General features: G+C 34.8%; 1 protein-coding gene across 7 annotated transcripts in view; it reads right to left on the bottom strand.

The window, feature by feature from the left end:
- The window catches only part of ARHGAP32 (Rho GTPase activating protein 32), a 311,240-nt gene that overhangs the window by 67,582 nt on the left and 218,444 nt on the right, over positions 1 to 25,214 (bottom strand). For all 7 annotated transcript variants that reach the window (XM_032426187.1, XM_032426186.1, XM_032426183.1 and 4 more), the window contains 3 exons: positions 24,651 to 24,773; positions 22,820 to 22,897; positions 6,765 to 6,846 (listed from right to left, as the gene is read on the bottom strand). In XM_032426187.1, the coding sequence (XP_032282078.1) occupies positions 6,765 to 6,846; positions 22,820 to 22,897; positions 24,651 to 24,773 (283 nt within the window). The remainder of the gene's footprint in view (positions 1 to 6,764; positions 6,847 to 22,819; positions 22,898 to 24,650; positions 24,774 to 25,214) is intronic.

Here is a 25,214-nt window from a genome sequence, read left to right on the forward strand (position 1 = left end):
CTAATGATGTTGATCTTCTTGTCATATGCTTACTAAAGTACTTGTCCAAATTTTTACTCAATTAAACAAATCAGTTTATTAGTCCTTTTCTTATTGACTCTTTACATACTTTAGTTATGTGACCTTTGTCAAATATCTTTCTCATTTTGTGACTTGCCTTCTTCATTATCTTAATAGCTTATTAGGATGAAGTTCTGAACTTTAATTAGGTTTAATTATTAAGCTTTTCAGTTATGATTACTGTTTACGTCTACCCCAAGATCATGAAAACAGGTCATGGGGATATATATTATCTTCTGAAAGTTTCATTGTTTTACCTTTCACATATAGATCTGTAACTCTCCTCCTAGAAATGATTTTATATACAGGATTAAATAAGAAATATACATATACGTATATGTATGTGTGTGTGTGTATGTATGTGTATATATATATATCTATATATCTCAAGGTGACCTAGCACCATTTACTGAAATGACTATCCTTTTGATAATGCTCTGAAATGCCACCTTTGTCATAAATCAACTACCTATGCATTCACAGGTTTGTTTCTGGACTCTATTCTGTTCCACTCATCTATTTGTCTACCCTTGAATCAACACCATCATCTTTTTTTTTTTAATTTATTTTTTTAAAGATTTTACTTATTCATTTGAGACACAGAAATAGAGAGAGAGAGAGAGCATGAGCAGGGGGAGAGGCAGAGGGAGAGGGAGAAGCAGGCTCCCCGCTGAGCCAGGAGCCTGATGTGGGGCTCAATCCCAGGACCAGGGATCATGACCTGAGCTGAAGGCAGATGCTTAACCATCTGAGCCACCTAGGCGCCCCAACACCATCATCTTAGTAAGTGAAATTTTAACAATAAATCTTGGGGCACCTGGGTGGTGCAGGCTGTCGAGTGCCCGACTCTTGGTTTTGGCTCAGGCTGTGATCTTAGGGTAGTGGGATCAAGCTCAACATGGAGGAATCTGCTTGGGATTTCTCTCTCCCTCTGCACCCTTACCCCTGGCTTGCTTGCTCTCAAATAAATAAATAAATCTTTTTAAAAGACCAATAAATCTTGATATTTAAAATAGTAAGTTTCTCATTTTTCTGTTCTTCAAAATTGTCTTGGGTATTTGGGGCTCTGCATTTCCACATAAATTTTAGAATCAGTTTAGAATCGGTTGTCAATTTCCACAAAGATCCTACCTCAAAACTTGGGGCATTTATCAGCAACTCTGACGTATTGGGCTCTGAACTCCAATTTTTATTCCCCTAGCACTGTGACTTTCTCTATTCCATCAGTAGATACCCTACGGGAATAATGTCTCCATATACTGGGGTCACTCTTCAGGATGTCCTTCTTCTGCTTAACCTTAGCTCAGTAAGTGTTTACAGCTTTATTAACCTTCCAGTGCTTCAAAGAGATATTTTTATATTTCTGTCCAAATTTTCTGTTTTCAGAGGAAACGTTCTCTCTAAATTCCCTAAGCCCTTCATCTTTTTTTTTTATTTTTTATTGTTATGTTAATCCCCATACATTACATTAGTTTTAGATATAGTGTTCCATGATTCATTGTTTGTGCATGACACCCAGTGCTCCATGCAGAACGTGCCCTCCTCAATACCCATCACCAGGCTAACCCATCCTCCCACCCCCCTCCCCTCTAGAACCCTCAGTTTGTTTTTCAGAGTCCATCGTCTCTCATGGTTCTTCTCCCCCTCCGATTTCCCCCCCTTCATTCTTCCCCTCCTGCTACATTCTTCTTCTTTTTTTTTTTTCTTTCTTAACATACATTGCATTATTTGTTTCAGAGGTACAGATCTGAGATTCAACAGTCTTGCACAATTCACAGCGCTTACCAGAGCACATACCCTCCCCAGTGTCCATCACCCAGTCACCCCATCCCTCCCACCCCACCCCCCACTCCAGCAACCCTCAGTTTGTTTCCTGAGATTAAGAATTCCTCATATCAGTGAGGTCATATGATACATGTCTTTCTCTGTTTGACTTATTTCGCTCAGCATAATACCCTCCAGTTCCATCCACATCATTGCAAATCCTAAGCCCTTCATCTTAAGAAGTTCATACTTCAAAAATAAGCTTTGCTTTTGTCTTTGCTTTTCTCTTATCCTCTTTCCCTACCTTCCTCTCTCTCCCCTCTCCCTCCCCAACCCTCCAACCCCTCTTTTTCTTTCTTTATAAATGAAAAGGTAGATAATGTGAGAAAATGAGAAATTCCACCATGGAAATTATAAAAAAGACAAAATGTTAATCTAAGAAATAAAATACGTAAGAATTGAAGAGTTTATTAGATGGGCTTAAGACAAGCCTACAGGGAGAGAAAAATCAGTGAAATTTAAGATAGGTCAAATATAAGTATCTAAACTGAGAAGAGGATGTGTGAGACAATATCAAAGAGTGTAACAGACGTGCAAAGAAAAAGAGAAAGAGAAACTATTGCACAAAAGAAATACAGAAGAGATAATAGCTGAGAAAACTAAAAACCTGAAGAAAGAGATCAATAAATAAATCCAACTGCTCCATCAACTCCAAACAGGATAAACACAAAGAAAACCACATATGCTTTCCCTTCTTCCCCTACCTCAACCTCATCTTCTTCCATCAAACCATAACCTGTAGTGACTGAACTAACTGCCAATTTCTTATGGACAAGCTTCTATCTTTCTTCCTCTTTTCTTTCCTCTTCTTGTCTTCCTCTCTCTTTCTCTCCCTCTCTCCCCCCTCAACCCCACTCTACCACACCTTCTTCTTCTTAAGGCAGCATGGATACTTGCTTTCTTGATCAGGACATGGTGACTCATTGATTTTATTTTTGCATACACAAATAATTGAACATGTTGAGAACATTAAGAAGAGCTCCAAAGGGAACATTTTTCCTAGTGCCCTTGTTGTGTAATAATATAGGGAGCTTTAAATTTCAGTCTCAAACTATAGTTGCATCTTTCAGATTTGGCATCTAACAGTAACAGATGGCAATGTTAAAAATAAATAGAACATTCAAGTTGTTTATACTGTAGGCAAAGACAGTTTTAAAGTGTGAAACAAGCCTGAGGCTGATAGAATTCACATCATCCCTTTCAAAATATATTAAGAATGCACATTTCCTTATGCCAACCCTGCAATGTTGCTCACAAAAGATAAAATATTAGCTTTTGAAGGTGTGCTGTCATTACATGTCATCACTAATTTAGAATTAACAGTGTCATACAGGTCTATTAATAGAAATTTATTTTCCAGAACTATCAATAACTGATTAACTTTCTCAAGTTTTAAAAGCTCTGGAGGTTATCACTATTAAAATGTCACTTTCTCATTCAAAACATGAGAAAGTATTTAATTGGCACAATTTAATACCAATATTAAGCTAATTTTTAAAAACTAAGTTTACAGTATACCTGAGGCAGAATTATCAAAGACAACCCAACAAACTTAATACCTAACAGGTTAAGTTTACACAGCAGAAATATATAAAAATAATGCATGAGAAACCACAATAAGTTTTTGATGTTGAATTTAATAACTTCAAAATAGTGACCACAAAAACCCATGATCATTCAACAGATAGATAAAAAGTATTTGACAAAAGCCAACACCTTTTCATGATAAAATCATTCAACAAACTAAGAACTAAGATAAAGGGCATCTATGTAAACCCCACAGCTAACATCTTACTTAATCGTGAATGAACAATGCTTTCTCCTAAGATCAGAAATGAGACAAAGATGGCCCTTCTTAGAGGTCTTGCCAGGGAAATTGGGCAAGAAAAAGAAATAAAAAGCATCCAGATTGCAAAGGAAGAAGTAAAACTATCTCTATTCACAGATAACATGATCTTGAATATAGACTATCCCAAGGAATCCAACTAAAAAAAACTATTAGAATAAACATTTCAACAAGGTTTCAGGATACATGATTAGTATACAAAATTAATTGTGTTTCTATGTACTTGCAATGAATAAGAAAATGAAATCAAAAAAATAATTCCATTTACAATAGCATCAAAAAGAAAAAAAATAAATTTAACAAAAAATGAAAATTTATACTCTGAAAACTACAAAACCTTGAACAAAATTAAAGAAGTCTAAATAAATGGAAAACATCCCATGTTCATGGATTGGAAGACTTAATAAATACTGATAAGATGGTACTACTTTCCAAATTGATACACAGATTCAATACAATCCCTATCAAAATCCAGCTGACTTCTTTGTAGAAATTGACAAGCTGATTCTAAAATTCATAGGGAATTGCCAAGGACCCTGAAAAGCCAAATCAATCCTGAGAAAGAATAAACTAAGAGCAAAATTTACCACAAAACAAAGGTAATCAAGACAGGGTTGTACTGACCTTAACAATAGACATACAGATCAGTGGAATAGAACCAAAAGTCCAAAAATAAACTTATATGTCTAAGGTCAATTAATTTTTTACAAGGGAGTTAAGACAATTCAATGGGGAAGGAATAACCTTTGTTTCAACAAATAGTACTAAGACTCCCAGATGTCCAATGGAGTTGGACCTCACACCAGACACAAAAACTAACTCAAAATGAATCATAGACTAAAATCTAAGACCTAAAACTATAAAGTTCTTAGAATAAAATAATAGAAGCAAATCTTGACCTTGGGTTAGGCCAAGTCTTCATAAATAAGACACCCAAAGCATAAGCAACCAAAGAAAAAATATATTGAACTTAATCAAAATTAGAAACTTTTATGCTTCAATGGACAGAATAAAGACAGGCAAAGACAACCCACAGAATGTGAGAAAAATATTTGTAAATCACATTACCTGATAAAGGACTTGTATCTAGAATATATAAAGAATACTTACAACTCAATAATAAAATGACAACCCAATTAAAAAATGGGCAAAGAATCTGAATAGATATTTCTCCAAAAACATGCAAATGGCTAATAAGCACATAAAAAGATACTCAACATTATTAGTCATCAGGAAAATGCAAATCAAACTCACAAAGATACACCACTTCATTACCAGTAAGATGGCAACAATCAAAAACACAGTAACAAGGATATGAAGCAACTAAAACTCTCATATACTGCCAGGGATATTGTAAAATGGTTAGCTACTTTGTAAAGCAGTCTGGCAGTTCTTCAAAAGGTTAAGTATAGAGCTACCATATGACCCAGCAGTTTCATTCCTAAATTTTTGCGTGAGAGATGAAAATATTTATCTACATAAAAACTTGTACACCAGTGTTCATAAACAGCATTACTCATAGTCAAAAATGGAAACGACTAAAAATGAGTTGATAAACTATAGTATACCCATACAATGGAATATTATTTAGCCATAAAAAAGAATTAAATTCTGATACATGGATGAACCTTGAAAACATGCTAAGTCAAAGAAGCTAATAACAAAAAACCACATATTATATGATTCCATTTTTATGAAATGTCTAGAATAGGGAAATTATCTATAGAGACAGAAAGTAAACTAGTAGCTGCTTAGGGCTGGGAAGCAGGGAGAGGTTGGGACACTGTCTGCTAATGGGTATGGGATTTTCTTTTAAGTTAATGATGCCATATTTAAAAAAAGAAAGAAACCTATAGTCATCGCAACTGCTAATGAACATTTACTGAGCAAGTACCCACTGAGAAAGTTTTTTTAATAGTGTTTACCCAAAGAACGGGGATTTAACAGAGGATAAAAATGTCTTGAAAAGAGACTAAGAATCCTGTCTCAAGTAGAACTGCAGAGAACACTGTTTTCAAGTATTTTTCTCTACTAAACAATAAAGGTAGTCTGCCTAAAATTTTAAAATTCCTAACTTTCTGTTAAGAAATAAGCTTCAAAAGGGGTTATTGACCTTTACCTTTACCTAAATACTATAAGCAAAGATGGTATGATGTATGCTTTGGGGACAGAGGTGGGAAAATACTAAATAAGCTTTTTTTCCTTCTAATTCTTACACATAGGTTCTAACCCTAGAAAATACTTTAAGGAAAACAGTGCAAATAAATTCCGAGGCCCAGAGATTTTTTCTTTTTCTTCTACTAGGGGCAGAGTAGGGAGAAGGATGGAGAAAGGCAAAGGGAATATAATACAAGTAAGAGAAATAAATTTGATTACTTTCCCTTTCCTCCAAAATCTTTCAATCTTTGTTTTGTTTTCCTTTAAAAAATTTATATCACACTAAAAACTTCCAGGCTAAGCACTCTATACAATTTGGCTAGATCAAATCACCCCAATAAAAACAAAAACTTCCATTTTCTTGATTTCCACTCCCTGTGACACTGCTTTATTTATTCATAAAACAGTCCATATATTTACACAGCACTGTAAATACACTATGTAAGTAATGAAAATGCTGTTTAAAATAGCTTAAAAAAATAAAATAGTTTTGATGTTCATCGTCATTGATAAAGTATATATTCCCTTTAATTTATTACTTTTCAGCTAATCATATTATATGAGTTCTTTAAACTTGTTATTTCTTTTATCGTTAATAAGCTATATCCCTACTATATAACTACAAAAACAAATAATGACAAAGATTAATGGACCAAGAAGTTCTCTGAAATTATCTGAAATGTCAAATGCACCTTTGTGAAATAATCAATAGAGAAATAAGAATATATTAAAAATCAAAACCACATAAAATTAAGGATTCATATTATGTCAATAAATGGAAAGAACAGCAAAACAAGCTATGTGTTCAGCTAAAAGAGAAAATCTGTTTCTTTAAGCAGCTGATAAAATAACCACACTAATGAAAAAGTGTACTCACCTGGTTTGGGCACTGAGTTGGTCACTGACTGGGGAACTTTCTGATTAATTAATTCAACGCAGTGTCCAGGGAAGAGTCCCACCTATGGAAGAAAAGCAGCAAAGAGAGGATTCTAAACCAGAGCACAGACCATTGTGTGAACACTGCCAATTCAATTCCAGTAATGTACTCCACAGTCCCTCCCAAAGGATTCTATTATTCCAAGACTCTAAATCACAGATGATACCAATTACACAAATAATAAAACAATCTGTTGCTATGAGTATACAGAGTTGTGTATTATTAGTCCAAATATCTAAGTCTGCTTTTTCAGTTTTAGCTTTTAATTTCTCAAACTTTTTTTTATACCAATTAAAATATTTAGTCTGCTACCAAGCTATATATGCAGTATATACAATTTTTAACCTCTTAATAACTTACATTGCTGAAATTTCAACCCAGTTGTATTGATTTATCTACGGCCAACTTTTGTATTTATTGTCTTCTCTATAATTTTAAAAAAGTCAACACTAAACCGCATTCAAATTTTTTTGTGAATTTTCATTCTCTCACAGGTTTCATGAAAAATGATAGGACTAAAATAAATTGGTGAAACAATTACTCATTTAAAATCCTGGTATTTACTGTTGCTAGTAGTATATAAATTAAGTGGGAAACCAAAAGAGAAGAAAACAACCATAATGTTAGGTCTAGAATCGTAAGTAGTTGTATTAGGAAAATACTGAGCTCACCACAGACCACCCACATTACACAGAGATCCACTGTAGAGCCAATAGAATACATACAGAGATAAACAGCCTGGAAACAAAAGTAAAAAAGAGATCTTTGCCAATATTTATAGATGTTTCCTTAGATAGGAATATAATCAGGCTACCATGCAACAGATGTTAAAGCTGAACATGAAAACTACATCACTTTTTACATCCCTCTGTTGACAGACTCGGGAAGAATGGAATGGTCTTCCAAAAGTTATGATTCATCATGAAGTTCTGAGCTGTATAACTTCCATCTGTGTGGGATTATTTTCACATATGCATTTACTGCATTCTTATTCCAATTTCTGGATCGATATTCCATGGTAGTTCTTAAAATTATGAAGATGTAACCAATTATCATGAGCTGAAAAGGCGTTATTAACATGTTACCAGTTTTGTTTAAAAGATATCTGAATTTGGGATTCTTAAAGTTCCTATGCATTGCCTTCCAAAATGAAGCTTTAAGTGTTTGTTTTACTGGTGAAATTTCATACCATATTTTATTCAACGTCCTATGTAGCTAAACAAGTAGGAATTCTTCCAAGATCAATTAGAACCAGATAAGAATCACCTTGAGAAATCCTTCTTATTCTTCCTTACACATATCAGTTATTATGAGAGGGTGGATGGTGTCATGGTTAACGGACAGCCTCAAGGGTAAGAGTGCCTGGGTTCAGTTCTAGGTCTGCCACTTACAAGGTCAGGTTTGTGACTCAGCCTCCCTGTTTTCAGTTTCTTCATCTAAACACAGTAATAGTACCTAGTACATAAGAGTTGTTATAAGAATTAAATGGATCAGTATAAGCAAAATGCATACAGTAAGTACCCACTAAGTGTTAGTATCTCCAATACGCTGGCTACTACAAGCCTAGAGGGCTCAGGCTCTACCTTTCAATGGACGACACATAACACTTACCACCTTCTGCATGTGTGGACTTGAGTTTCTTCCCTATCAAATATCATTCTTTCCATAAAATGAGAATTAATTTCGATTTATAAACATTTTCCGCAACTTTCTAGAGAGAAAAGACCAGGTTCTAAACTTGGCCTGCCCATTTACTAGGTTCTGTGATCTGGAGCAAATTAATTAACATCTGTCTCAGTTTCCTAATTTGTAAAAATGGGGATAATATTAGCTACCACATAATTTGTGTGAAAGCACCTAGCCTATTTTCTAAACTTGAGTATCTTTCAGCAAATAAAAACTAGTTTTCCATCACTTCCTAGACTGAACAAAGCTTAATGAACTTCTTTGGAGAACTACATCATATATTAGTTACATTTGCACTTTTTAAATTTGTCTCAGTGCATTAGGTTTAGATATATGAGTGAATGTGATACTGTGTACTATGTAGAGGTCCATGGTAACTTCATTTAATGCCTATCTCCAATCCCTGCTCACTTGTCTCCCTTCATCATAAAGTATAATATTACTATTATGAAGTATAATATTATTATTAGCATAAAGTGTAATATTACTATTAGCTAAACTATATATTCAGTGCCCAGGTGTAGCCACAGCACATGCAAATACAGCTCTGCTGCTACTATTCTAGCTCCTTCCTCCTGCTGTGATGCAGGTATGGAGAGTAGATCTGTAGGAACCATCATCTGACCTTAAAAGAAAGACTAAGAGAATCTTAGAAATTTCTGCCTAGCATCTTTAAGTTGCTAACTCAACAGTGGCCATCAGTCACTTTCTCTGTTCACTTTTCTGTTTCTTGAAACCCAAAGTACTCCTATTAATAAGCCTTTTAGTTGGAAGAGCTGATTCTATAAATTTGTGAAAGGCAAGTAGATTCTATTTTCCTATTATAAAATTTCCATCACAAAAAAATGAAGCTGTGCTCTGTTGAAAATATACACCAGAATGTAACTAATCCTAGGGGAAAAAAATATATAACTAACCCTAAAAACACAGTTAATGAACATTTACTTTTCTGACTCATACTTAAGCTAATATTTTACCAAATATAAACAATTTCTTTTTTTTTAAGATTTTATTTATTTGACAGAGAGACACAGCGAGAGAGGGAACACAAGCAGGAGGGAGTGGGAGAGGGAGAAGCAGGCTTCCTGCTGAGCAGGGAGCCCAATGTGGGGCTCAATCCCAGGACCCTGGGATCATGACCTGAGCTGAAGGCAGACGCTTAACCAACTGAGCCCCCCAGTGGCTACCCAGTTAACAATTTCGACAAATTCAAAATGTCAAATGTTAAAAGTGACTGAAACTCTGGCAATATTATCTATGAGCTATGTCATCCTGTTTCATATATTATTCTTTCTGCCAGCAGTGACAATTTCTAATGCTCTAATTTATATGGCTGAGAAGGGTGAGGGAAATTGGGTATATTGGCAGAGATCAAAATGAGATTCAACTCTAGCAATAAGATGGAAGAGAGAGAAAAGACCAACATCTAGCCCACAGGGTAGAGGAGTAGGTAATAAAAATATAGTAATAGAAGAAGAACAATTAAAGATAAGGCTACAACAGGTTAGGGATGAGCTTCCAGGAAGGAAAAAAGACTTTCAATTTGTAGTTTTCCCCCAAGTCTTTGAGATAAAGTGAGAAAAAGCAAGAGATACTATTAGAGTAGACACCTCCACCCTTATCCATAGGTTTTGCTTTCAGTTTCAGTTACCCACAGTCAACCATGGTCTGGAAGCAGATGATCCTCCTTCTCATGCATTGTCAGAAGGTCAACGGCAGCCCAACCTATTATATGACAGTGCCTACATAATTAGCCTCACTTCATCTCATCACATAGGCATTTTATCACCTCACATCATCACAAGAAGGATGAGTACAGTAAAATATTTTGAGAGAGAGATCACATTCATATAACTTTTACTAAATTTTTATAATTGTTCTATTTTATTATTTTTGTAAATCTCTTACTGTGCCTAATTTATATATTAAACTTTATCATAGGTATGTATGTATAGGAAAAACATAGTATATATAATGTTCAGGACTATCCATAGTTTGGGGCATTCTCTGGGGGTCTTGGAAAGTATTCCCCGCAGATAAGACACGACTACTATATATCCCACAGTGTGCTGGTAAAAGTTGAACAACTGGCCCTTCAGGAGGAAAGGCCTTGATTTATAGCGTTTGCCAGAGTCCGTGGTATAAGTGCTCCCACCATGGCTGATTTCAAGCTACCAACATGACACAACTGAATGCAGAGTTGAAAAGAGACACAGAGTAGCCTGTTAAGTAGTATTTATACCATACAGAACACTAGGTGGAAATTACCTCAAGAGCACAGATAACAGTAAAATATAGTAAAATAATTACAAATAAAGTTTAAGTATTTATTATAACCTTTATTTTTAATACAATTCACTTCATTGTAAACATATGCTTTAATTTCTAATAGCAGCTGTGTTTCCCAATTGTACTATAAAATTCCAAAAAATTTCACAACTTGCCCTGGCTCACCACTAATCTATACCTGTATCCTCAGTCCAGGGCCTGTCCTAACTCTAATAGCTCCTAGGAACAGATTTCCAGCAGCTTGACAAGTATATGGCTCCCTCTCGGCAAGTAAATAAGGACAGACCTAAATGTAACTAACCAACTGCAATCTGATTCTTCTGACCTTCTTTCTACCTTGAGGATCGGCTCAAACTATAAAAGAAATAGGTTTGGCTACAAAAGTGAATATACTGAAAAAATATTTTGGTACAACATAGAGGGAATGCTAGATAAGAAACTACTGCAATAACTTAAGGCTGGAGCTTTGATAACAGTTGGAAGGGAAAAAAGTCATTGCTTACCAATGGAGCCTAATCCTAACTATGGTCTCCCTGAGGCAACTAATCAAAATCTAAAAGGAATTTCAACACAACAATAATGTGTTTATCACTGATTTTTAAAAAAAAAATTCCTATTCTAGTGGTTGATTTATGTAATTAAGAGCTAGTGAAACTTTAGGACTGTTAGCATAACAAATTTTTTTTTTTTTTAAGTTTAGTAAAGTAATGCTCTTACTTTCAGAGATATACCACAGATTCTTCATCAACTGGAACTACTGGCCTCAGAGAGTTTCCAATTTTTCATTCTCAGACTACAACCTCCTCTCCTCCCAGGCCTCTCGTGCTCATATATTCCATGACAACTGAAGCTCACATTCAGAGGTACTGCATCCCCTTCTCCCCGTATATTTCCCCATTAGGGTACCTAGTCCCCTTCCAATCTCTTTTTGCTACCTAGTATGAACCAAGAGATTGATCATTTTAAAGTTAAAGTGGAACTTTAAAAAATATCAGTACCCTTAATTTCCTCACAATATTAACTTTCTGCCAAACCAATCCAGCAACCCTCTCCAAAATAAATCAATATACCATCCTCCTTGCATGCCTCTGTATTGCTAAAGAAAAATCACATCACTCAGGAGATTCAAACAAGACAAATGCATTCTCTCCCACCCTGAAAGTCAATTATTTTCTTCCCACTCCCCAAATATTCTTAGAGAACTCACTCCTTTTTAGGATCTCTGTCCAGTCCAGACTACGTGCCCCTGCCAACAACATCCCAGTTACAATTCATCAGACCATAAGTTAATTAGTCAATTAGTCTGTCTCTTAAGATTTTGGAACTAGGCTTGAATCTTTATCTCCGAGTTGCTAGAACTAGAAAGTAGTTTTTTAAAAAAAGGAGAAGAATGAGACAAAGAAGCAGCAGCTGCTGCTACTACACGGAAAGGAGTAAAACTGTAAGCAAATTCCCTCAATTCCTGACTTCCCAGTTCCTGGTTCCATCTAATAATTTTTGCATTAGTTTTTTGAGATATTCCTAAGATAGTCTAAGACAAAGAGCACAGAATGAGAAGGTAGTTCGACCCCAGACTTTCAGGGATCTGCTAGAGGAGGAAGTGCTGTAAAAAAAAGACTGAGAAGATAGAGGAACTCTAAGACTGTCATGTCACTTCTGAGAGAAGAACACGTCAGGAAAAAAGAAATAGAATACTGATGAGACCTTAAGTAAGAGGAGTAATGAAGTGTCCATTCTTGCATTAAGCCAAACAGAGACCACTAGTGAAGCAAGAGAAGAAAACATGGCTAAAGGGTTTAAGCATATACTTGTGATGAGTAAATGTAATAATGGTGGCCCTAGACACGTATTGAATGGAGCACGGGGTGTTATACGCAAACAATGAATCATGGAACACTACATCAAAAACTAATGATGTAATGCATGGTGACTAACATAACATAATAAAATAAAATTTAAAAAAACAAAAAACAAAACAAAAATAATGTTGGCCCTAGAATCTAATCTGGGTAAAAAGGCAAGTGAAGAAGTAGGTAATGGCAGAAATTGGAGGGGCCAATGGAATGATATATTGAGCACAACTGCTTATTATATAGCAAGTAACTAACAAATGAGATTAATTTTTCCCCATTAGCTCAATGACATATCAAATAAAATTACGGTTGGTTTAAAATTTTAATAACTCTACCTTACCTTTCTCCCTTGGCAGGAGTAAGATGAGGATAGAGAGGCATTATAAGTGGAAGAACACGTAGATGAAAAGAGCAACCTGTGTAATGGGGGAAGGAAGGATGATGGTTTAATTTATGTGGAAATTGAGTTTATAAAATAAGAGTGGTAAGTAAGACTGGAGAAGTAAAATGGGGTGAGAAATCATGGATGGTCTCTTACATCATGACAAGAAGGTTGAAGTTTCTTCTCTATGGAAGTGACAAACTCTGAGCAGAAGAAGGACAGGAACAGGTGTGTTTTAGTAAGAAAAATCTAAAAGCAGTGTATACCTTTTAGGGTAGGAGGAAGGGGGGATGACAAGAAACAGAAGCACATTTTAGGAATTTGTAAACTAGGAAAGAGATAATAAAAATGTATAGTTTCAAAATGGCACGAAGAATTAAGAAGAGTATATGAATGTAGGGGCACAGAGGTAAGAAGAGAAAGAAACTATCGGGGCTCCTGGGTGGCTCAGTTGGTTAAGCGACTGCCTTCGGCTCAGATCATGATCCTGGAGTCCCTGGATCGAGTCCCGCATCGGGCTCCCTGCTCGGCAGGGAGCCTGCTTCTCCCTCTGACCCTCCCCCCTCTCCTGTGCTCTCTCCCTCTCTCTCATTCTGTCTCAAATAAATAAATAAAATCTTAAAAAAAAAAAAAGAAACTATCAACTGGGTTGAATACATAAAAAGTTAAGTCAAAGATGCTTCTCCAGTTTTTTCTTCCCAATGTGATTGAGATATAATTGACAATAAACTGTACATATTTAATATATACATTTTTATAAGTCTGACACCTGTAAAACTATAACTACAATCAAGATTCTGAATATATTAGGGGTGCCTGGGTGGCTCAGTTGGTTAAGCGTCTGCCTTCAGCTCAGGTCATGATCCCAGGGTCCTGGGATCGAGCCCCACATTGGGCTCCCTGCTCAGCGGGAAGCCTGCTTCTCCCTCTGCCTCTGCTGCTCCCCCTGCTTGTGCTCACGCTCTCTCTGTCAAATAATAATCTTTTGAAAAAGATTCTGAATATATTCATCAACCCCCCAAAATTTCTTTTTATCTCTTTGTAATCTCTCCCTCTCCCTACCCAACCCCTATCCCTGCTCACCAGGCAACCACTGATCTACTTTTTATCACTATATTACTTTGCATTTCCTACAATTTTATTTGAATGGAGTCAAAAGAATGTACTCTTTTGTTGTCTGTTTTCTTTCACTCAGTATAATTATTTTGAGGATCATTCATGTTGCTGTATGTATCAGTAATTCATTCCTCTTTATTCCAGTAATATTCCATTGTAGAGATAGCACCATTTGTTTACCCATTAATCATCTGTTGATAAAATATGTTTCCAGTTTGGGGCTATAATATATATGGCTGCTATGAACATTCATATATGAGTCTTTGTATGGACGTCAGCTTTCTTTTTCTCTTGGATAATAATCTAGGAGTGGAATGGCTGGATCATATAGAAGGTGTCTATTTAACTTAAGAAGCTGACGGACTGCTTTCCAAATTGTAGCATCTTATATTCTCACCAATCCTGTGTGTTTCAATCCCTCCACAGCCTCACCATTCTAATAAGTATGTAGTGATATCTCACTGTCATTTTAATTTGCATTTCTCTAATAACAAATGACAGTGAGCATGTCTTTATGTGTTTATTTGACATATATCTTTTCTGTGAAGTTTCGATCTTTGCCTACTTTTAAAATTGATCTCTGTTTCCTTATTGAGTACAAGTCCTTTGTCAGATATAATCATTGCCAATATTTTTTCCCAGTCTGTAGCTTTCTTTTTATTGTATTATGAGTAATGTCTTTCAAAGAAAAGTTTCCAACTTTGATGAAATTCAATTTTTTTATGAATTGTTCATTTCATGTTGCATCTAAGAAATCTCTACCTAATCCAAAGTCACAGAAGTTTCCCCTATATTTTCTTCGAGCAACTTTATAGTTTAAGCTTTATATTTGGGTATATGATCCATTTTGGGGTAAGTTTTACAGATGATTTAAAAAACAAAGTTTTTTGTTTGGTTTTATAATGGAGGCATAGGAACAACCAATTGTTCCAGTACCATTTGTAAAATAGACCATGTATTCTTCACTGAATTGATTTGAATCTTTGTTGAAAATCATTTGTCCATGTATATGTATGGGTCTCTTTCTGGACTCTATTCTGTACTACTATTCTATTTGTCTACTCTTCCACTAATAACACACCCTCTTGATACTGTACCTTTACAGTAAGTCTTCAAATCAATTAATGTTAGCTCTCCAACCTAGTTCTTTTTCAAATTTATCTTGGCTATTCTATTCTAGCTCCTTTGCATTTTCATGTGAATTAATTTGCTTATCAATTTCTACAAAAAAGTGTGCCAAGATTTTGACTGGGATCTATGTGAGGAATAATGACATCTTAACAATGTAAAGACTTCCAATCCACACATAGGGTGTCTCTCTCCTCTTTTTTTTTTAAATATTCTTTGATTTTTCTCAAAAATATTTTGCAGTTTACACAGATCTTTCATATTTTTTTCAGATATATCACCAAGTGTTTCATATTTTTGATGCTATCATAAATAGATTTTATTGTATTTGCTGACTGACGTTAATGCTGCTAGTCTATGGACTACATTTCGAATAAAAGATTCTCATGGAGTTGTTCCAAATATTTGTATTTCAAGTATATATTGTATACTTTAAATACACAACATACTTGTATTTCTTCTATATGATATGTGAAAATGATTTCACCTTCTCTGAAATTGTATTTGTTTGTAGGTAGTTACATCATTTGTAAATTTCATTTCAGAAATCATATGGAAGGATTTTAGAAAATATTTATTATAATGAGGGTGTGAAGGGTTTGATAAGGTTAAGAACTACTACTCTAAGCCATTTTGTCAATCAAATGATTATATATATGGCTGCTATGAACATTCATATATGAGACTTTATATGAAACTGAATGTTTAAATATCATTTGATAGGACATGCTCTGATGTTATAAATTAGAAAAAGGATATCAAGAAACAAATATCAATGGCAGTTGATAATGGCAATTGCACTAATAAGAAAAATAAAAACAGAAACAAGAAATATGAAAAATAATTTAAGAAAATTTTTATCTTTTTATGATCCAAGGGGGGAAAAATATAGAATTGGAACTCACCAAGCCTGTGTACTGGTCCTGGCTATACCATTATGTACTGTCTTTGTGAATCAGAACAATTTACCTAAATCTTTTGTCTCTAGATTTCTGTAATTTTTAAATGACAGGTTAAGAAGAGATGATCCACTATCATTTTTTCTACTATAGAAATCTATGATTCATACAAGTCAGTAAGTAGTACAAGCCACTACTGGTTCAGTAAATTACTACTATGATCTCTTCTTTGCCCAGAATACCTAGGATTTGATCTAAGCTCTGATATTAAACAGCAGAATAACAATGGGCTAGTTGTTTTACCCCCTACACTTTAGTTTTGTCATCAGTACGAGATAATAGTACCTTCTTCACAGAGCTGTAAGAATTTAAGGTCAGTGCAAAGCACTTAGAACAGCACACTTAAGAAGCACTGAAGAAGTGCTACAGTTGCTTTTATTTGTAGTATCACATACTACCTTTCCTTGAAGTTATTATTTAACATTACAGATGAAAATTTACATGATCTCCCAAAACTTAACTAGAGAGGAAATACGGTGCCCCATTTAATAGTAAGTAATGAAAAGGCACAGCTTTGGACCCCATATATAAATATACGGTCTTTTTATAAATGAGCAGGTAAACCTCCTTCCTCCACTAAACTACTATGAGGGACAGGCTTCCAAATATCTTCCCTTTGGATAAATAATACTCTTCTGAAAATAATTTATTTAGAACTACATTAAACTCCTGAGGTAAGGACATTGTTATTGTCCAAGAATTGCTTCTTTCATATTTGTACACAAAGACACTCACAGGACATTCTAGGGCAACTATGAAAAATTAAAAAGCTGATTCTTTACCATCTTTTTTTTTTTTAATATTTTATTTTGTTTATTAGAGAGAACGAGAGAGAGAGAGAGCATGAGAGGGGGGAGGGTCAGAGGGAGAAGCAGACTCCCCGCAGAGCAGGGAGCCTGATATGGGCCTCGATCCTGGGACTCCAGGATCATGACCTGAGCCGAAGGCAGTCGCTTAACCAACTGAGCCACCCAGGTGCCCCTGATCCTTTACCATCTTATGGAGAACTAAGAGAACGTGAGCTGTATAAAATTCAGTCAATCTCTAAGTGGTATTCTATCCATTAAATTAAGTGCATCCCAAATGTGTTTCAAGAAAGATTTCCTGGGTGGAAAAGAGAACATTTGCTAAACTCTGTTTAATTTCTTCTTTTATCTGTGCACAGGATAAACAATGGGAGGCTGCTCCATGGTTATCACATTTTGTGTTTAATAATTATCTGAAGGACTTGATAAAATTCAGAATCCTGTCCCTATCCCCCAAGATTCTGATCGGTAATACCTAGCTTTAACATATTTCTCAAGTCATTCTGTTGCTAGCAGCTCCCAGATAAAACTCTGAGAAACTGCCTACACAAACAAATAATCCTCAAAGATATTAATATTTTATATTTGTGTTATGTCTTTTACCTAAGAAAAAGGGCTCTCCAGATACTCTACCTCATATTTCCAACAAGGGTCTACAGCCAGGCACAAAAGCTGACGACATTTAGTTTAAAAAATGAGAAAAAAAATAGTTGTGGGTTTTGTTTGTTTTGGGTTTTTTGTTTGTTTTGGTTTTTTTGTTTTGTTTTTTGGGGGGGTTTTTTGCTTAAGTACATTCCATGATAAAACAAAGGTAAAAGATTCAATATACACTTTAGGAAACAAACTAAAAACAGATTTCAGAATTTCAAATTACTATAGTTAATATAATTTCACACTTCCTACTCTCAGAAGTTTAAGAAAAGAAACAGAGTCACGGTATAATTAAAACACATGGATGAACTAATCCTTCTGTTCCCACAGCTAAATTATGGTCCAAAACAATACACAGACTAGAACTTGGCAAAATGCTAATCTTTATCAACCACCAGATGATTAGCAGAGCTTACCTACAGCACAGAGTAAGCACTGCTTCTAGAAGAGTTGTCTGAGGAACACCTGGGCCAGAATGACATAGATAAAATATAGTTTTACATCCTATCCCACAACCACTGAGACAGAATTTAGGGGCTTAGGTCCTGGGATTTTACATTTTAACAAGATTCCCTGGTGATTTTTAAGTACACTAAAGATTGAAAATCAGTGCTAAAGGAAGGAATTACTTGTAATAGAAGAATGAAGATAGCACTATAACACCCTTAAGTATATTAGTAAATGTTATAACGGACTTTATTTGCAAATTAAGACAATAATGTAATACCACTACACACCTATTAAAATGGCTAAAATCCAAAAAAACCCTGAGAACTATCAAATGTTGGTGAGAATGCTGAACAGTGTCATTGCTGGTAGGAATGCAAAATGGGACAACCACTTTGAAAGACAGTTTGGTGGTTTCTTAACAAAGCTAAACATAGGCTTACCATATGATCTAGCAACTGTACTTCTTGGTATTTACCCAAAGGAGCTGAAGACTTATATCTACACAAAAACCTGCACATGGATGTTTATAGCAGCTTTATTAATAACTGCCAAAAACTGGAAACAACCAAGATGTCCTATAATAAATAACTCTGGCACATCCATAACAATTAATATTAGTGACAAAAAAGGATTTATCAAACCATGGAAAGATATGGAGGAAGCTTAAATGCATATTGCTAAGTGAAAGAAGCCAATCTGGAAAGGCTACATACTGGATGACTCCAACTATATGATGTTTTGAGAAAGGCAAAACTATAGAGACAGTAACTGATTACTTGTTGTCAGGGGTTACGGGGAGAGAAGGATGAAAAGGTAGAGCGCAGGGGTTAGGGCAGTGAAACTACTCTGTATGAAGCTGTAATGGTTGATACATGTCATTATGCCTTTATTAAAAGCCACAGAACTATACATCACAAAGAGCGAAACTTAATGTAAACAATGAGCTATAGTTAATAATAATGTATGAAATTTGGTTCATTAATTATAACAAAAAAGCAAGCCCCAAAACTATTTCAATCATTATGGGGCAGAATATGAAACTGACATTCTGTAGTATATATATCCATATATTCTGTATCCATGTGATTTTGGTCAAGGATCTGAGGAGCATCAGATCCTTAGACAACTCTTCTAAAACCGTACTTATTCTGTGCTGTCTATAATCTCTGTAAATCAGCTGGTGGTCAATAAAGATCAGCATTTTGCCAATTCTATACAATGAATTTATAAAAGCAGGATGTTAATAATAGAAGTTATGTGTCTATGTGTGGGGGTGGGGGGGTTATATGAAACTCTATACTATCTGCTCAATTATTCTATAAAATTGTACTTAAAAAAGGTCTATTAATTTGTCTTAAATAATAATAATAATAATAATAATAATAATAAAACCAGCAACTGCACAGCATCAGTTCAGATTTTTCTGATATGATATATTTTCCAACATGATCTCAATACAAAGGGAAGGCTTCCACACTGACTTCTGGACCTGTCATACCTTGAGAGCTGGCCAGAAAGGACAAACACACATGACTAACAAAAGAAAAAGCGGAGTCCATGTAAAACATCATAAACACATCAAGTTGAGCAGACCTGCAAGTGTAGATGCACATGGCCTGCACAGGCTCCCTGCTCAGTGGGGAGCCTGCTTCTCCCTCTGCCTCTGCTGCTCCCCCTGCTTGTGCTCTCTCTCTGGCAAATAAATAAATAAAATCTTAAAAAAATTAAAATTATGAAATAGTCTATGATGTAATAGAGCCACTGTATAAAGTGAGGTGTACTGGTAACCTAAACAAGTGGTTTTCCCATGGTGGTGTTTGTACACAGCTCTACTGAGGCCCCTCTGGGATGCTGCAGGAGATCCAAGGGAGGTCAATCAGACATGCTCCACGGGGAATAAGGGCCAGGGTGCCTGACCTGAACTAACCAGGGCAACTCCACTGCTGTCTTTTCTCACACTGAGGTTCTGTGTAAGATTCTGTTCGATTAACAATTACACTGAGTTAAAAAATATATATGTGAAAACCAATGGACTATAAGCCATTATTCCAGTTATTTCAAAATTAAAAATCAGGGGGCTCATCTATAATTATCATATACATAGAATAAATTATAATTATCTTCCTCTCTCAACAAAATATTTGAGTAAGGAAGGACATATGCTCACCATTTAAAAATATGTAACAAAGGTAGAGAACATCACAAAGAGCTTGAAGAGGAGTCTTTCCCCCAGATACAATATATTAATTATTACATTAAAAAATAACATACGGTAACAGCAATGTTTCGACCAGTAAACCTGTATGCTTTAGAGTCCTCTGTTGGTTAATCTTTACAGCATTCCTTTGCTGGCTGGGAAGGAAAGATGTTCCTTTCCATAGGGTAGAGAACTGAGGATAAATTTAGTAATATGAGAGTAAATGCAGAAATCATCCTTAGCGCTTCTCAGGCAATGTGATCGAGCAGATTTGAATTTGAGTCCTTACTCCATCTCTTACTGATTTGGCATCTTGACTGTTTATTAACCCTCTCAAACTGTTTCCCCTCCATAAAAGGAGTTAATAGTTTTGTGAAGATTAAAGAAAACATTGTGTATAAAGTGCCCAGCAATACTTTGCACATAACAGATGCTCAGTACATGCCTTTCCATTCACACCTTCTCCTGCAATAAATGAGGCAGTCTTACAAATGGGTGAGTGCTTAGGAACATCAAGGAAGAGTGAACTGTGTGGATTATTTCCTTAAAGTACTGGATTCCTTCTATAAATGAAGTTTTGACAGTGATATTTAAAGACTGCTACTAGTTTTATGGGTGACCCCCCCCAATGCCCACAATCAACTCCTCTTCTCACATCCATATTTTCCAACATGATCTCAACAGAAATGACTGTCCTTCCAGGACCAATTAGAATGAAAACAAATAGCAATGCTATATAAAAAACCTTTCAATATCAATTACAAATAAATCCTTTAAGTTTAAAAATCTGTTTTTATTTTAAATTGTTTTGGCAACAAGCTAATTTTTAAAAATTGTTAATTTATATATTAATATTTAAAAGAATAATCTGTTCAGGCAAGAAACTAATCTGTGTGACTCTAAATGAAAGAGTTAGGAAGATAAATCTATACCTAGCACAGAGTCAGATCTCAATAAATATCTGTCACATGAAAGAAGGGAAAACCTACTACCATTTTTACAATAACAGAAGGAAAATCTGAGAAGAACTAGAGAGATTCTAAATGGAACTCTCCAATTAAGAAGAAACTAAAGTACAAAGAAAGCAAATGACTTGTCTAAGATTATAAGAAAGGTAGCAATATCAAGAAAAAATTTAACTACCATCTTAAAGCCAAATTTATTTTTCTATCATCTTTTAGACCCTACAGCTTATGAACATGGAGAATTGACCCCTTAGTAGGAAAAAAAATAACACTACTTTTCTATTTAGTTTTATATTTAATCAAATGCACCAATTATGCATAGCAATTAAGAAATCAGAGCACAGATAAAAGACCCCAATTATACAAACAAGACAATTTGTGGTATAATATGGATATGATTTTTCTGGTCATCAAATTAAATTGCTATAGATGCTTTTATAATAGATAAAAGGATAGATAAAATTAAATTTGTAAAAAAAACAGAATTATTTAAACTTAAAAATCAATATTTTTTGAGTGAAAAATATTATCAGGCCTATTCTATGTACTTTACATATTTTATCCTCACACATTTAATCTTTACCATAATCTTATGAAACAAAGAAGAGTCCCACAATCCCCTTTTTACAACTGAGGAAACTGAGGCACACAGAAGTAAAATTAACAAGCTCAAGATAACACAGCGTAATACCCAGGCAATCTGGCACCAAAGCCCATGCTCTTAACCACCATGCTATCCTGTTTTTAACTGTATGATTATTTTTTAATAAAATACATTTTATAAAAACCTAATACTAGTTTCTATTTAATATGCAAAGCTCAAGTATTATAAAATACTTATTAATATTTCTAGCTATATAGCATGAACATTCTATTTATGTAGCATTTTAGGAACACTTTTATAAAAAGACCACAAAAAACGAACAGGTTATATACTAAAGACACAATTTGAAGGCATTTTCAGATGTCCTTCTATGGATGATTTTACCAGATTAAAAAAAAAACAACCCTATAATCCTATGGAAATTGGTGTTAGTCAATCTAAAGAGGCCATTACCAGTTCTCAAATTATTGAGGCATATTTAAAAAAAGAAATGAGACTGCTTTAGATGCTGTTGTTGGTATGCAATTAACATTGTTTAAATTAACAGTTACAATACATTTTCAAAGAAAAATATTGATCAAACTGACTTAATTCTAGAGACTAGAAAATATATGTGAATCATGATTCAAAACCAGTATTAAAAGCAAGGCAGAGTTACAGGCTTGATAATCTAAAAGTGGTCATCAGGCCTGTGATTCTGCTCAAACTTGGTTATATCACCACTTAAAAAAGAAGATAAAACAACCACAAGAGTAAGTAGAAAAGGAAATCGAAGTCTAATATCATCTACATTTTTCTACCTCTGCTGACAAAGTCCATTGCCAGTACATGCTGTAAAGAGAAATATTACTGAAGAATAAACAAAAACTGTTTTTTGAACTTGTTCACACCTAATTCTTTGTTGCCTACCTGAAATCCATGCTTGCCTCTCCACCATGTGCTTAACACTTTTGGGGGCATGTCAATAACAGAAACGATATCTCCCACCTACAAGGAAAAATTTTAAGTGAAATTTTTTTAGTCAAATTTTAAACCAATTGTTATGTCTAGAATTTAAATCTGAACTAGAACAAAAAGTTAAAGTACAATCCTTATTCTCTGGCTAATTGTTTCTGGAAAAACATAACACCTTTTTCTATAAAAAATTTAATAATCTTAACCATTTGTAAAGAAGAGGTCTAAAAAAAGTTAAGCAGCACAAAGACTGGGATCCAACTAACATATGTGCAGTAACTTCAGAAAGCCAAATTTATAGCATACGATTTTTGAATGCCAGGCATCATACCATCATCACCACTTCTGTTAAAATATTGTTACTGTTACTAAAAGTGATCAGATCCACTTACAAGGGGCAGTTTAAAATACTCATATTTAGAACAAGCACAACTTTTATTAATACACATTTAGTGTGCGCTTGCCATGTGCTACATACTGTTTCAAGCACTTGATATATTTTATTTAGTCATATAACAAAGGCCTGCAATGTCTACAATTACTTGGTTATCCTTAGTAAATACCAAGTTTGATGACAACTTTTTTCAATAGATGGTACAATATAACATTTCCACTAAATAGCTTACTTTCTTCACTCTAAAAGATGAACTAGTGAGTTTATACAAACTTTTACAAAATCATAAATATAAAAATCATAATAATAGTTTTTAACAATATATTTAATGGAAGTTACATTCTTCAATCAAAGTAAGTGATGATTTCTGGGATAAAACATAGTTAAGTACTTCAGAACTAATGTTACTATGGTATACATATTGCTTTGAGAATTTTTCTTTGTAGGGGCGCCTGGGTGGCTCAGTCGTTAAGCGTCTGCCTTCGGCTCAGGTCATGATCCCAGGGTCCTGGGATCAAGCCCCGCATCGGGCTCCCTGCTCCCTGGGAAGCCTGCTTCTCCCTCTCCCGCTCCCCCTGCTTGTGTTCCCTCTCTCGCTGTGTCTCTCTCTGTCAAATAAATAAAATCTTTAAAAAAAAAAAAAAAGAATTTTTCTTTGTATACTAACAACTGATTTTTCAGGCCATGAAAGAGTCATCTTCACAAAGCCATACTTGCTAACAAACACGGCATCTTTCAAAACATGCACTCCTTCGTGTATGGAACCTAAAAATTTATATTGTTTTTTCTTAAACTGAGTAACTGTTAGCAGTTTTTTGTTTCTCATTAGCCAATATTAAACGAAGAAACTTAATTACCCTCCTTTCACATCTGATAGCAAGAAATGTTCATTTCACTTTTCATTTGTTCTTTAACTCAATCTTTGAACAATGAGAAGAAAGTATCATTGGGTATTGTTTTTAGGTACTAAAAACACAAAGACAAAAGACTGAGACCTGGCTCTAAAGAAGATCATGGAGATAAACAGGACTACAATTATGACTGAGTGTAATAAGTGAAATGTCAGAGATAGGGGTGCCTGGCTGGCTCAGTCGGTAGAGCATGCAACTCTTGATTTTGAGGTTGTGGGTTCGAGCTCCACGTTAGCTGTAGAGATTACTTAAATATAAAATATTTTTAAAAAAGAAATGTCAATCCAGGCTATTTGGGGATATATATTTGCAAGGACTAGGGAGAAGATCAAGGATGACTTCCTAGAAGAAATGGGAGATACAAGCTGAATTTTCAAGGATGAATATGGTCATTAAATAAAAATAGATAGCAATCCAGGCTAAAAGATAATGGAGTATAGGAAAAAGGGCCTGAGCTGACACAGAGTCTTCAGTCATTTACCTCTAAAGTCAATTCATCAGGGGCCCGAGCAGTGTACCTCTTGATAACGTGGGCAGCACCGACAGCAGGAGTGTTAATGGATGATTCCTCATGAACTAGAAGATGATTTCCCTTATTATCAATCTATAACAAAGAAAATGGACTATGAGATGGTTAAAGACATGGGACTTGCAAAAGTTTCTTTGACTATCTATAAAAGATATTCAGTTTGATTTAGAAAGGCCAGAACCCACAGAATCTTAAAAAAACAAACACTATATATTGAGTACTTAATGTACACCTGTCATTGTGCTGTGCACAGAACATGATTTAATTTAATCCTCATAACTCTAAAAGATACTTAACATAATTATCATCATTTAAAGATGAAGATGCTAAAGCTAAAAGAGGTTATATAATTTATGAAAAATTAAATAATTTGTCCACGATCACACAGCCAATAATGGAAAAGCCAGTATCTCCGTGCAGGTTGGCCTGGCTCAAAGTTCCATATTCTTTCTATTTTCCATCCTGTCTTCCCAATTTCCACTGGGAGGAGAGAATAATATAATTTTACATATGCAA

This window comes from Phoca vitulina, unplaced genomic scaffold, assembly GCF_004348235.1.
Source record: "Phoca vitulina isolate PV1807 unplaced genomic scaffold, GSC_HSeal_1.0 scaffold34, whole genome shotgun sequence".
In the NCBI taxonomy this organism is placed as follows: domain Eukaryota; kingdom Metazoa; phylum Chordata; class Mammalia; order Carnivora; family Phocidae; genus Phoca; species Phoca vitulina.